Source organism: Cyprinus carpio, chromosome A8 (genome assembly GCF_018340385.1).
Source record: "Cyprinus carpio isolate SPL01 chromosome A8, ASM1834038v1, whole genome shotgun sequence".
Classification (NCBI taxonomy): domain Eukaryota; kingdom Metazoa; phylum Chordata; class Actinopteri; order Cypriniformes; family Cyprinidae; genus Cyprinus; species Cyprinus carpio.
Genome location: NC_056579.1, coordinates 6,403,923 through 6,419,685, shown reverse-complemented (window position 1 = coordinate 6,419,685; position 15,763 = coordinate 6,403,923). Strand labels below are relative to the sequence as shown.

Genomic DNA, 15,763 nt, shown 5'->3' with positions numbered 1-15,763 from the left:
TGGGTCGCAGACAAGGCTCTTGTAAATGCCGCATCATCTCTTTCTGCTCGACTGATCACCCAGTGCTTTCAAAGAAGATTACTTGCATCTGATAATATCTCCACGTTTTAATAATCAGTTTTCAGATCTTTTACTGTCTATTTACTTTCTAACTATCTATGTTGCATTAATTTTCTCAACTGGAAGAGCAAAGTTATAGCAACGTCAGGATCATGGGTTCAGTTCTCTTAGAAACACACATACTGTTTGATTCACAGTCAGTCTCTTTGAATAAAAGCATCTGTTGAATGCATAAATGTACTATTTAAAAGTTGTTGTTTTTGAAAGAGGTCTTTTTTGCTCACCAAAATTACAGTAAAACTGTAATATTGCGGAATATTATTACAATTCAAAATAGCTGTTTTCTGTTTGAATATATTTTAAAATGTTATTTATTCCTTTGATGCCAAAACAAAATTTTCAGCATCATTACTCCAGTCTTCAGTGTTACATGGTCCTTCAGAAATAATTCTAATAAGCTTATTTGGTGCTCAAGAAACAATTCTTATTATTATCAGTGTTAAAACAGTTAATATGAATATTTTAGTATGTTGATAGTTAATACAGTTAATATATTTGAGAAAACCGTTATACAATATTTTCCGGATTCTTTGCTTTAGTTTAGAGAAAGAAAAGAACAGCATTTATTTAAAATTTGGTGAATTAAAGAATTAATTTCTCTCCAAACAAATTCTTACTGACCCAAACTTTTGAATGATAGTGTAAATAAAGAAACTGACAAAATAATGCATGCAGTTAACATTGCCATGTTTATCCATTAGAAACATGAGACTTAGTGTACATGTTTTTTACAGTCACATCAGCACACACACATCTATTAGCAATGAAAATGAGCTAGACTGGCAAACAATGAGTTTGATTTTAATTAAGGAACAGCTGTGATCTTCATTTTGTCCCGTTGCCTCTTGGACAGGTTGGTGGATTTCACACGGCTGCCCTCACCGACCCCCGAAAACAAGGATCTGTTTTTCGTAACTAAGAATTCTGTGATCCAGCCGTCACCTGCCCGCAGCTCCAGTTACTCAGAGACCAACGAGCCAGATGTTCAGATCCCCAACGGCAGCAAGAGCTTGTCAATGGTGGACCTGCAGGACAGTCGTTCTCTTGAGAGCGCTCCCAACACCTCCTTCAGCGACCCCATCAATGACAGCCAGACCTCTGTTGGCCAGGGCACAGGAATGTGGACCACCCGCACCGCTAAGGGCAACACACCCAGTGGTCTGACCCTGAGGAGGGCAGGCCAGACTCCCACCACACCAAGTACAGAAACCGCACCGGGGAGGTCCCAGCTGCTTGCCCCGCTCTCGTTCCAGAACCCTGTGTACCAGATGGCTGCCGGATTGCCCCGCCCGGTGGCCGATTCGGGATCTGAATGCCAGAGCTCCATCAGCTCCCAGAGTAATGCAGAGGAAGCAGCTACTGCGGGGTCAAAGCACCCATTCCTGAGCCAGTCCAGCACGGGGGCCAGTGGCGGAGGGGGCAGCAGCGGGGACGAGTTTATTCGGTGCTCTGGAGAGTTCACCCGGAGACAGCTGTCCCTCACAGAGACCCAAAATCAAGCCAACGTACCACGCCAGAACAGCACAGGGCCACAGCGCAGGATAGACCAGCCGCCTCCAACCGTCACAAGAGGCCGCACTCCGCCCAACATGCTCAACACCACACCGTACCCCCGCCCCTCCAGTGGAAGTATGATGTCATCATCTCCTGACTGGCAAAGCAGTGGCACCAGACTGAGGCAGCAGTCGTCGTCCTCCAAAGGGGACAGTCCAGAATCTAAACAGCGCACACTACACAAACAAGTGAGTTTGAAGAAACACTTTTTTTTCCTTATTGTTTTTGACAAAAATATCCTTTCAATTTTAGTCAATATTTCATCATGTCATATACATTAATTATAGTCAGTTTTTTGAGTAAAATTTTACTCAACGAAAATAACATTTTAGTGCAAAATTATGTATTAAAACATTTCATTTAACAAAAACGTGCTTGTTGAATAATGCAGATTTTATTAATTCTTTTTTTTATTCATTTCTTTTGCTTGTTACAGTTCCAGTATACCCAAATGACTTTAAAAAACTTTTTAACAATTCCTTTAATTTGTTTAAAATCAAATAAAAATAAATATTGTCAAAAATTTGACATGCAATTCAAAAATTTTTCATATTATTTATATATAATTTTTTTTTTTTTATTATTATTTTTTTTTATTGTTATTTTATTTAGTTTGGCATTACAGAGCCCCACTAATGAGATGCAGGGGGAAAAACAAGATATTATTGATATTATTTAACTAAATCGAGGGAATGAAATAATAAAAGATAACCTTAATTACTAATTTGTGCAAAGTCATTGCCATTATATCAGTTTTTTCCACATCATGTGCTAGCTTCCATATGCCATTACAAATGTTGCCGTTATTTATTTATTTATTTATTTATTTCTAGGAAATTAAACATGATTTGACAATAAACTGTTTTAGAAAATAAAATAGACTTACATTAAAGACCCAAGTTATATCTGGAGATCAAAATATCATTGAGGGTTGGTCCTTCTTGAGTTGTCCTAGTAAGCAAGCACCTAGCAACCCAACAGGAAACCCTAGCAATCAACATACTAAAAAGCACTCAGAACACCCCAGAAACCGCACAGCAACACACGGACAACTAGCATTGTGGTGGCACGTTTTGCGGGGCAGGCGTCACTCCCATTTTTAATTTTTTTATTTTTTCAGAAATGTTGTAAACTGAATCATTGTTATTATTGCTATAGTCAAAAAAAAAAAAAAAACTATTAAAAGTTCTGTGTTCTCGAGAGATAGCATTTTAAAACCAATCATCCTTTGTGTCTCACTAGGTCCGTTAGTTGCAACATTCCCATAGCTGATTTAGATACCACCAAATTAGCTAGCACTCGGCTGATATCCTTAAAACAAATTGGCACTCAGATCTCTCAGGGGTTAATGAGTCTTTGGTGGGCTGTTAGGTTGAGACGACCGCACAGCCCTCTCACCATCAAAAGCGAAAAGAACGAAGCAGACAAGCAGAATTAATTGCTTGAGTGCAAACACTGGGCTAGTGATTAAATGACTGCTCGCATTGTCCAGACTGTTCCTTTGATGTCTGCAGAATTAATCTTCATTAAAAAAATGATCAAGTGTTTTTCCTAGTAAGCACAAGTGTTGTTGTCACCTTGAAAAGTTGACAACTGAAAGCACTTGTTTGTGTGTGTGTGTGTGTGTGTGTGTGTGTGTGTGTGTTTGTATGTTTGTGTGTATGAGTGAAATCAAATTTGAGTCTCATATAAATGTAAGCATGGCTAATTATGATACAATAATGTTTTTGTGTCTGTGTGTGTTTGAATGAACTTTTATTAGGCTCCATCTCCTGTGAATCCCAATGCGTTGAACCGCACTGCTGCATGGCTGCTGAATATGAATGTGCAATATTTGGAGCAGGAGGGAATTGACCCAGATTTGAAACACCGGGAGGACTTTCAAAACAAGGAGGATCTCACACCAACTGAAAAGGTAATAATGAGATCTCATCCTGCGGCACGAAAAACAGCAGTATATGCAGAAATACAGCAGGCTTACTGTTTGTGTATTTAAAATCTGGGCTCCCACGGGGACACAGACAGGAGAAGATGATGATTTCCTATAAAATAAGTTAGCTAGTTTCACTTTTTTGTCATCTCTTGAATATGATGGACTTTCTGTGAGGACATGTTGATGAATATTATTTAGGTCATGCTAATGTTGCTAGGTAACCTTCCTGGAATGACCAATCATGTAAACCTAATTAATATTCATTAGATCAATGTGACACCAAACTTGTAAACATGGTGTAAATTGCAAACTTAAACACTCTAAACTATTTTCCTTCCTAAACTAAAGAAAGACAGAACCATCCAAGGTTTTTTTTCCTGATCGCCCAGACTTGAGGATATTTTAAGCTCAGATCTAGTTGCTTTGTCACTACATCTGATCTTAAACTGATACGCGCACTGTGGATGTCAAACTGCAGACAGGTAGATGTCATTTAAAGTGCAACACTGCAATTGAAATAGACTTTAAATGGAGCTGAGTTTTGAGTTGTAATTCAGGAGGACAGGCTCAAATCACTACATAGTGGAGAGCACAAGTCCGGTTCAGACTTGTCTGCCGTCTCTTTTCCCTGCTCTTTAATGAATTATGAGCCCGGTGGAGTGCACTGAGTGTGTACACGCACATACTCAAGCTTCTCCCTCAGCAGAGCCCCACTGCATCCGTACTGTTTGAAGCTGTTAATGTAAGTGATACTGTGAAGATTGGTTGAATCCTCTACAGGGAAGCTTATTGCACAACAGCATTTTAGTCTAGATGCAAAATTACAAGACGAAAAAAAAAACCACAGGAAACCAGGCTTCTTATTCCAAGTCTTTGCATATTTATAAAGCAGTCGGTTTCTGTATCTACAAGCCCTTAACCAAGCAGAATCTCAAGATGGAGACTCTCAACAGTGAGTTCTCAAAAACGTCCTTCTCTGAACAGCTGCATAAAACATTTCATACAACACTTTCTTAGTCTCTGAATAGCCTGAAGCAACAACACAGCAAAAAGAATTTTCTAAATCAGTATGTCTGTCTTATTTTTTTAATGTTGTTGTTAGCAGCATGCACTACTGTGAACTATAGAATTCATCCTTGAAATATTCTGTAGCACCTACTAGATATATTTCGTACAGCTTTGCTGGATTTCCAAGGCTTAGCAGACAGATACTGGATGATTAGCAGGGCTCTGAATGTGTAATATGCATTTCAAACCACAGCCGTACACACCACAGAACTCCCTCTTTATACAGCTTTTGTTGCTCTATAATCCTGCTATTAAAGTACTTCATTCTCTCTTTCTCCTCCTCAGTATCAGCAGGAGATTGCTGTCCTGCAGGAAAAGCTGTGTATTTCTGCTAAGAAGCTGGAAGAGTATGAGTCTCACATAAAGAGCCAGGATGACCAAACCCAGAAGATGCTCTTGGAGTACCAGGCTCGGCTTGAGGACACGGAGGAGAGATTACGCAAGCAGCAGGATGAGAAAGAGCACCAGATGAAAAGCATTATCACCAGGTGAAGATTTGTTTGAGGTGGTGTGCCCTTGTGGTTAAAAATCCCGTCTAGGAATGAAAACATTGTAGGTTTAAACCTTATAAGGTGTGATCCATTAGATGTTACAAGGGTTGAAAATGAACTTTTTCAAACTTTAGGAATCCTAGATAAACTTCCGATGGTATTTAAAGTATTACATTCTAGTTCAGTTAAGCACTTAAGTAGCATCTGAAGCATAAAGATGTATATGCCAATTTTATGTTTCAGGTTGATGTCTGTTGAAGAGGAGCTGAAGAAAGATCACACAGACATGCAGGCCATTGTAGACTCCAAACAGAAAATCATCGAAGCACAGGTGAATTAAATATCTAATCACCCTTTATATGTCTTTAATCATTTTCAAGGCAGTGTGTATTGTAATCAAATTATGTCGTTCAGCTGGTGCATTTAAATCCAGAAGCTTAATTTAAGTGAAAAATAGTTGCGTTGACACGCTATACTCCATTGAAAACTATTTTAAACAGCATTTATCAAATTTGTACATAATTATTATATGCTTTAATAAGCTCATATTAAATGAGACACTTATGGAATTAATTAATGAACTAGAAGTATTTGGTTATACGGCAGTGCTATTTAAGTCAACTGCAAAATGCTTTAAAATATGCACTTTGCTGTATACATATACTACTGTTCAAAAGTTTGAGGTCAGTGATAAAAAAAAAAGAAAGAAATTAATTAATTTGAACTAAGTGACATCAAAAGTGACAGTAAAGACTTTTACTTTGTTACAATATATACTGTATATATATTAGGGATGTACCGAAATTAAAATTCTTGGCTGAAACCGAAAATTCTGAAAACCGAAACCAAAAATGCTTTTTAATAATTATTTATTATTTTATTAAATAAAATAATTTTGTTATTTAACTCTATAATTTTAATGATACTGAATTTAAAAAATACAATCCAATAAAATACCAACACTTTATTGATAGTAAAGCAATGAAATTGGACAGAAAATATATTAATATTAAATATCAAAATATTATTTTTAATCAGTTCTATGCAACAGAATAAAATGTAACTGTTTGTTGTTGTTTTTTTTTTTGTTTTTTGTTTTTTTTTCAATTATCCAAATAATGTATAGTCCTACAAACCTATTATTATCAGAGCAGGATTTATATGTATATATAAATATATATATAATTCCATTGCAGCAAAAGATGCTTTTTGGATCATTCTCAAATCCGGCTGGAGAACATGATCATCAGTCTGTGTCAGCTTGAGTGCAGCTGTCATTAAGGGTGCATACTGAATAGTAAAAAAAATCAATGTTCACTTTTCACTCAAGTTGTTATGCTGATAATATAATTCAATGTATCATTTTCTATCAAACAAGAAAAAGGCAGCATTTTCACTAATGGTCTTAAATGTTTGTATGGATCGTCAGCTACTCGTTTGCAGGGTCATTGCGCCCTCTTGTGTTTGGTTTGATTTCAGCGTGATCTTTGAGGTTTAATGGTGTTAATGTATCTGAAAGTTTAATGATGAACACCCGTGTCCTCCGGGGACAATCAGCGCCTCTCGTAAACAGTTTAATGAGCATAAAATCCACCCACTGTGGATTCATTTTAGCACTCATCAAAATCATTATAGACTGTTTACATCATAGATTTATTTTATAAAGGATGCATGACTTTAAATTTAAACTCTGTAAATTCATTTTATGGGTTATAGATGGTGTAATTAGTCTGTAATGTTTCAGACTAGAGAGTGCCAGTCACCTTGTGTCCATTGCAGAGTAGAAAGACTTTAATTAAACATTTAATATCATGCACTGTTAATCACCTTCTCCTATCTGACCTCCATTAATGGTCACACCCCACAGGAGAAGAGAATCGCATCCCTGGACGCAGCAAATGCCCGGCTAATGAGTGCTTTGTCTCAGCTGAAGGATCGTTACAGCATGCAAACGAGGAACGGCATCTCTCCCACAAACCCTACCAAGCTGCAGATCACAGAAAACGGTGAATTCCGGAACAGCAGCAACTGTTAGCATGGACACAAACACACACAGGCCTATGGGCTTAGTGACGGACAAGGGCTATGGGTAACTCTCTTAAAGTCTGGGTCGAAAATAACTCTTTTTGGGAACTAATTGGAGTTGCACAATGTTGTTTTTTTCGCTCGGTATATAAAGGCTAATGTGTCTTTTTGAATCCTTTTAGATAAGCCACGAAAAGATGTCCCATGATGCTTCATTCATAGCCGTTGTCACGAGAGCCACTCGGTCTCCGATATAAGCCGTGACCAAATTCTGTGTCACCTCTATATTTAACTGTGCATATACACCTTTTGATTGGACTTAGCATGATGATAACAAATCATACGTATGTAATTATTTGTTGAAAAACTATTTTCTGCCTTCTTTTTATTGTACTTTTAATGTAAACATCCTTTTCTTACCATTTTTCTTGCTTGCGTCACTCCCTGGCAGCAGTAGCACAAACCGCTCGCCTTTTTTTTTTTTTTTTTGTATGTGCATAAAATTTTAGTCTATATAGAGGTAATGCACCTCATTAATGTATATAGTTTTTTATTGGCTTTTCAGAGAAAAGAGATTTTCTTTTTTTTTCGTATGGTGTGTATTTCCTGTGCTGAGGTCTGCTGTATTTTATTTAGAAGAAAAAGAATAAGAAAAATGAAAAACAATGTAAGCTGCAATTATACATTCAGGTTCTGCTTCTAGACAGGGCAAAGATGACAACACACTTTAACCCCTCAAACATTCACTATCAACGCCGTGGATAGAAATGTCCTCATACTGCTTGCTGTTCATATGGCCAGTATTAGACTCAGTATCCAACGTCATGGCTACAGTACAATCAGTGTGTGTCCCCTACGATGTCTTTCTTCCACTCTATGCACTTTCTATAGCATTAGAATGGACCCTTTAACCAAAACTTGCTTCTGTGGACTTGTTATAAAGGCTATTCAGAGCAGCAAGAACGAAGCATATAGCATTCAGCACTTCTACTGGGTGATAAAGGTTTGAGTTGATGTGTGAAGTGTATGTGGCTGTTATACACTTGAAGGTTGTGATGTTTCCTGCTCTTCAAATGCGGTTTGCATCAAACAAGCTGGAAGTCAGTGCAGCGCAGCAATAGTTGCATCAACCCTGCAGACAGACCCTTTGCTCTGCCCTGTTTTAGCTTCACTGAACGTTAGTCAAATCAGGCTAGAGTTTGAAGACTGTCAGTGTTTCTTTATGTATAAATTTTCACATCAATTTATTTGGGACAATAATTTTGGAAAAACTGCAAGGGCAAACCACTTGGTGTATAAATGTCATATCAAACATCTCTATTTTTCAGTATTCTCTGTTTTCAGTACAATTTTTATTTATTTATACAGGCTTGAGAGAAAGTATGCACTGTTTGACTGTTGTTTGAAATTTTTTATGCAACTATATTTGTTGCTATAACCCCAAAATTAAGAGTACTTGTTGAAGATTGAATGTCCAATGTTGTTAAAGTTAGTATGAAATAGAAGTTGAGCTCATCTTTCTCTATTGTGACGTATATCCAGGTGAAACAGCTTCTTGAATGAGAAAAAATGTAGGGCAGGACTTGATTTTGTTGATGGGGGAATTGAGTGGATTGTTGGAACGTTGTTGTTTACTAATTGCTGCAATCTCATTTGAGAAGAGAATAGATTTCGTTGCAAGGGGAGAGCACATGAAAACACATGAATTCAAAAATATATATATATATATATATATATATATATATATATATATATATATATATATATATAAACTGTAATATACTGTAATACTGTAATAATATTCCATAAAAAAGAATTGACAATTTTGGTTTCATGGTGACTTTACATTTCTTTAAAGTTGAAGATTTTTTTGGATGTTAAAATATCATTGATGTGAGGTTGAAGTTGGGGCTGTTTGTTTATTCAAACAAACAACCTGCTGTTGCAGTTAGTTATATAGTGATGCAGAAATTGCATACTTTTAAGATTTAAGATGAGGTCTCATTTCCCATTGTTTGGTAAATTTTAGTGGGTAAAATCCATTCATTACAAAAGGAATCAGTAATGTCATGTGTGGCTGATAGATTTCCCATTGTGGGGTTCGCAACAGGTTCATGTTGGTCACATGAATTCACCAACACTGACAACAGAAAGCTGCTTGGTTTGAAAGTGACTTCTGTGTGTTGTGCTTCATATATCACTACACTATTCAAAAATTTCGACAATGTGATCACATCATTATAATAGCCTGTTTAAATACAGAGCAATTGAAAACAAGCAAACAAAACATGTCTGGACTTCATGTAACAAACTTTTGAAGGCAATAGTATGGCACATTAAAACACTTATTTTTTTTTTTTTTAACTCCCTTAATACATTATGTGAAAGTCAAAGGGCTGCTGTTTAGTGCCACTTAAAGGAAGACAACTTTTTCCTCTTTGGCATGATTATATATAAAAAACCATGTAAAAAATCTCCACAGTGTTTTCTGCTTTACCCCTACATCTTTTGTATGTATGTTTCAGTGCTACGCTGACAGTTTTGCCACATGTACATACCTGAACAGAAGACATACCAATATATGAGAAGTCATTTGTGTTGAAGAAAATGTTCAGTGCAATTCATGTACAATTGCCTCTAGAGTTATTAAAGTTTTATTTAGCTATTTCAAGGTTCTTACTTTATTTGTTAGTTTACTGTACAGTCCAAGAAAAATACTGTTGTTGAGAAAAAGATTTATTGTTTCACCTGTGTAAAGTCAAGTAAATTGCTATGGACAGAATGTATATATCCATGTAGAATGCCATTGTCAAGATTGGTGCACTTCAGTGAGTGCCATTCAAAATAAAAACTAAATATTTGTCCATGAGTGTCATCACTAAAGTCTTTTTCTCTAAACATCAGCTGTAATATAATAAAAATGAAATATTTGTGAATATTTATATATTGTAAAAACATTTTATTTCAGAAGAAAACACTTCTACTCTTGAATGGAAATCAGTGGAGAAGGATTTTTTTTGTGTGTAATTATGACTAACTGGACCATGCTAACCAGTGAAACGTTGAGCCTTTGGCAAAACCTTGACCTCTTCATAATGGTAATATCACAGTCTATTAAATATGTAACAATTGTGATGTTTGAGACCATAATGCCATCTAGTGCTCTTCATGTGGAAGTACACAGTTTGTTTTTTTTATTTCGTTATTAATTTTAAGGCACATATATATATGTGTGTGTTGATTAGATACAGTATATTAATCCAGTTTGTAGCATTTACGATGTTGTTCAAAACAACAGACTCATATTCACAATGTATATTTGCATTTTCTGGAGAAAATAGCAGTGCTTTAAGGTAGAAAAAATATTGTTAGGTAAGTTTAGGCTTTGGTTTTGCACAAGAGAATAGACAAGATAAAATTTACTTGATCCTTTTTTTTTTGTCAAACATTTTAATTTAAAACAGCCATACAAGCATAGGTATGTATGAGTATATGTAAATGTACAGTATATGCATATTAGGACCTGAAATATTAAAATAATATTGTGAGAAAATATTCACGATATACTGTATAAAGACATCAAATGGTTTTGACAGAATTGTTGATAAAGTTGTACATTTATTTATTAAGTATTTAAATTTGGATTTAGGGATGATAGCCTTTTTAATATATATATATATATATATATATATATATATATATATATATATATATATATATATATATATATATATATATATATATATATGGGACAGTCACAGACCTCCCAGTTTTCATCCAAAATATCTTAAATTGTGTTCTAAAGACGAACTGAGCTTTTACGGGTTTGGAACGACATGGGGTAAGTGATTCATGACAATTTTCATTTTGGGGTGAAGTATCCCTTTAAGCTCAGAACTGCTTCGAACAAATCCTTTTGTACTCATTGAAAAATGACTCTAATATTAAATGTATTTTCTGAGAAAATAACAAACAATTCTTACCTTACCCAATTAAACCAAACCTATTGTAGACCAAACAACAAAATATTAGGACATTTTAAAATACTGTTTGACCTGCTCTTTAAATTTACATGTACACTTTAAATGATTATTATTAATTCTTTTTTTTTTTTTTTTTTTTTTTTTTCATTTTATTCGCCAGAGAACTACTAGCCTACCAGTGGTTTCAGCACAGACAGTGGACACGCCCCCAGCATTTCAAGATTGTTAACTTATTTAATCTACTTGGTGTTTTTTTTTTTTTTTTTTTTTTTTTTTTTTTTTCAAATCTGGCTTGGTGGTTAATACAATTTTTCTGTATTGTGATAAACCCAGAACACATTAAATATTGCTTTACACGGATGATAAACTAGCCTAACATTTGTTTGGAAAAATTGGACCAGATATGTAGGCTGTTTTAACCCAGCTCTCAAGAATTAAAGTATATTAAAACATTTGCAGGTAATCACAGAGTGTGTATACTTACTTTAGTTTCTGTGTCATAAACATGGAAAAACAAAAAATATGTAATGCTGGATGAGAACATCACCAGTAGTCATATTTAGTGTTTCTAAATGCCAATGAACTAAATTCATCCTTAATGATGCCTTTTTTCCAGGCCTTTTGCCGGATACACAATGTTTTGTGTACTTGTGTATATAGTTCAATTATATGGTGAATTATAGGCTTGTGCATTTTTTGTGTTGACAATTTAGGTTATTTTAAGGGGATTAAAAATGGATGGATATTGTTTCTAAATGCCATTCATTTCTGGAGCATCGTCAAATGTGAATTAAAATAAACATCCCAACATCCCAATCTCAGGACCCAGATTTATATTTGATTTAAGCAGTGAGCTTTGCTATGGCATAGTCTGGTGATCTTCCAAAATAATTACATGTTATTTAGTTTCCCTTAATGGCAGTGTAGATTTGAGAGCATATTGAGAGACTTTTACCGGGGTAAGTACAGTGGTCCAGTGCACACAAAGACGTTCTGGTAATGCTTGATGAGAGAGCGACAATATTTCTCCAAGTTATTCCATGCATTCTGGTTTAGATGAGGATTCTGTGGGGAAAGATATTTGCAATATTACTGGCCATAATTACCCATGCAAACAGAAAAATAACCAGTAGGCAAACTTTTTAAATGATTGGTGGTTTTATGGATTGTATAAAATAAGTTGTTCATGGAAATCTACCCTACTATTTAGTTGTGCATTTTAAACATTGATGATTAACATTTTTTATTTGTATATTAGTTGATTTTATTTATTATAAATTCATTAAAAGTTTGTTAAAAAATAAATAATTAATAAATGATCAAAGTTCAAATTTTTAGTTTTAATAAAGTTTTAGTATTTATTAACTTTTAATAAATACTAAAAAATAACAAAAACATTTTTGGTAGCATTTTAAAATCATTATTAATGTCATCTGTTGTTTCTTTTCATATGTTTTCTCTTAATTGATTAGACATTTATAGAATTTCATTAAAGTTTAAATTACTAAAAAAAAAAATTGTTGAAAAATAAATATTTAAAAATAAGAAATACCTGTTATGTGGCATTTTAACAATGGGTTATTAATATCATCTAAGGATACAATTTAATTTTAATTGTACCTTAATTCCTTGATCTCCATGAAGAGGATTGAGCAGCCCTGTAAGGACTCACCTGTGGTGACACATTGCTCAGGTAGAAGGTGTCATCCATGGCTTACTGACTCCAAGTGTGATTGGCTGCTGCGGCCAGATGACCCCTGTCAAACCCACTGCCCTTGTAATCCGCATTAGTCGATCTGTGGTAAAGATGAACCAAGTCGTCCTCTTTAAAATCGCAGAACTTTCTGTATGCAGCCCCGGTTATAATCTCGGCGCTGAGCTGCTTTCTGACCCAGGCTGCGGTTTCTGGGGTCGTATGGGGTCACGTTAGACTCTGCTCTTGATGTTGGACAGGAAAGGGAAGCCATACTTCATCGCATCTGTGGATCTGTTTATAGCGACCTGTCCCGTCTTGTACGCTGCTTCGATGCTCGGTATTGGGATGACCGGTACTAGCAGTCCATCGCTGTGGCTCCTATACCAGTTTTTATTAAAGGGGTCATATGATGTTGCTAAAAAGAACATTATTTTGTGTATTTGGTATAATGAAATGTGTTTATGTGGTTTAAGGTTCAAAAAACACATTATTTTCTCCTCTATGCCCCACCTTTCTGAAACGCATAGTTTTTTACAAAGCTCATCGGTCTGAAAAGCAAGGTGTGCTCTGATTGGCCACCTATCCAGTGCGTTGTGATTCGCCGAATGCCTCAAGCGTGTTAGGGCAATGTTATGCCCCTTGCAATACTACTGTGATAAGTGTCCGGTCAGAACACCGCGACAAAACAAAAACAGTAAAACCCATTACAAACTAGGCATTTGTTGCATACAGTGGGGACATATTTACGCATTATAATGACTTGTACTGTGTTTTTATGCGCTGTGTTGCATTGCGCCACGTAAACAAAACCATAACCAACTACATTTGTGATCGGAGAAACGACAAACAACAAGCGGTACTTTACGCTGCTCAAAACTCGCGTTTGAATCATCAGTGGCAAATTCTTTAAATATGAAAACGTGCTTACAGGCTGTGAGTCAGAACAGCCGTTATTGTAGTCTTCTCTCCCAGGATCACGAAACAGTCCTCCATAAAATGTGCTGCACACATCTGAATATTTGGGTTGAATTGTTCTGGAACAGTGTTTTAAATACAACTTAACCACTGATTTCTAGTTGTGTCCTCCTCTTTTGGAAGGCCAAACAAAGTAGTTTCGCTTTCACAATGAAACAGCATCTCCACAACATGGCGCTGCCAGCAACAACAAAACTACAGCGAGAATAAAAGTTACACCTTCTTTCTTTGCATGAACATTTGGGTGGTGTTATGCAAATCTTCCCACATCGTGACTTAAGACATGTAGGGGCGTGTTTAAACGAGGCGTTTTGGGAGGACGTGGACGAGGCTCAACTTTTATAAAGAATCTCTTTGGGTTTGAAACTTTAGTCTTTGCAACTTTAGGGATCTTATCTATTCAGGGACAGCTTTTAACACTCCAAAGAGAAAGGAAAACTTGAAATCACATCATATGACCCCTTTAAGCGATCAGAGGCTGCTGTCAAGGTGGCACCGATGCCTATGCCAGCTGTCACTGACAGCTCGGATAAAACCCACCACGAGCAGACAAACGATGCATCATACACGCTTAGTAAATACGGTTAATTAATTTATCTGAATAAAGTGCTGTTACTTTGCCCACCATATATTAATATAGCCTGTGGGAGTCAGTCGTACTGGCAAAGCAAGCGCACAGGACATAGTTGCATTTTTATGACATCAAGCTTTTCCTTAAAAGCAGAACACAGTTTCACAATTAAAAAAAAAAAAAAAAAACCTTTATCAAATTTGTTAAATGTTTTTAGTCACTTTAAACTTTAGGTTTGAGCTGGTGTTTCATCATGTAGGCCCTTCACACTTCTAAAATGGAAAGTATAAATTAATTCCCCATTAAATTTAAATGTGTTTTCCTGGGTCCTCAAAATCACTTTCAATCCTGTTATCTCCAGTACTATATTTTTGAAGTACTATTGTAGTTTATTAAAATTGAGCTTTTACTTTTTATTGTTTTATTTTATTTTAAACGTTTAGGGCGGCCTTTCTGTTTTTTTTTTTTTTTTGTTTTGTTTTTTTTTGTAGTTTTTATACATACTTTTATCAGTTTTAGTTTTTAACAGTGACAGTGACGTGACCTGTGGACTTGTGAATTTGTGCTCTGCATGTACCCCATCCAAGTGCACACACAGGGAGTAGTAAACACACCCGGAGCAGTGGCCAGCCATTTTTGTGACCTTATTGTATGAACACAACAGCTCAAACAGTGATAAGTATTAGCAATAGATTTGATGATTTTATCACTTTAAAACATTCCATGCTGATTGATGATAATCTAGAAATATCAACACTACAAACTATGCTTTAAAATATTTTAGAATGAACTTAATGAAAACCTGATATAAGCAAACTGTCAAACCCTCACTGGGTAAAGGCTAACTTTAGCTCTTTATTTCCATCAACATATTTCTGAAAGTCTGCTATATACAGTAGGTACGAAAATGCTATCATAAATTACAAAGTTATGGAGCTTATGTGCAATAACCCCAACTGGAATTTCCAGTGCTAATTACAGTATATAACATACAATGTGTTATGTAGCATGCAGTCTGTTTCTGTGAGCATGTATTTAACTCATGCTTGGATAAAACCTTATATTTGTTTCGAGAAAGCAAAACTCTCTACCTGGCATTAGCTCTGCTGACTCAAGTTGTGTGTTATTAAGGATTTATTTATTTTAGTGCAGGTGGTTAGAGCAATGCAAACCACTCGGCACATTTAATTCTGGGTCTGTAGACATATATGGCTGATTCAGCTTGTGAAACTTTCTGGAATAAAAATGGGCTGATATTAATTACACATTAGTTGTGACTTTTATGACAGTGTATGCTGTATCAGGCACTAAGTATGTATGCTGTTAAACTTTCATTTGCATATAGAA

At 35.6% G+C, this 15,763-nt stretch overlaps 1 protein-coding gene and 1 pseudogene across 7 annotated transcripts in view; one reads left to right on the top strand and one right to left on the bottom strand.

Moving 5' to 3' along the window:
- Positions 1-10,055, top strand: part of LOC109107090 (disabled homolog 2-interacting protein-like) — a 90,060-nt gene extending 80,005 nt beyond the window's left edge. For 6 of the 7 annotated variants that reach the window (XM_042761804.1, XM_042761803.1, XM_042761806.1 and 3 more), the window contains 5 exons: positions 974-1,862; positions 3,437-3,589; positions 4,961-5,163; positions 5,410-5,497; positions 7,034-10,055. In XM_042761804.1, coding sequence (XP_042617738.1) covers positions 974-1,862; positions 3,437-3,589; positions 4,961-5,163; positions 5,410-5,497; positions 7,034-7,201 — 1,501 coding nt within the window. In that variant the 3' untranslated portion in view covers positions 7,202-10,055. The remainder of the gene's footprint in view (positions 1-973; positions 1,863-3,436; positions 3,590-4,960; positions 5,164-5,409; positions 5,498-7,033) is intronic. The other variant, XR_006160629.1, reaches the window with a different exon arrangement.
- A 2,019-nt stretch (positions 10,056-12,074) lies between these two features.
- LOC122146015 lies at positions 12,075-13,366 on the bottom strand (annotated as a pseudogene).
- Between the last annotated feature and the right edge of the window lie 2,397 nt (positions 13,367-15,763).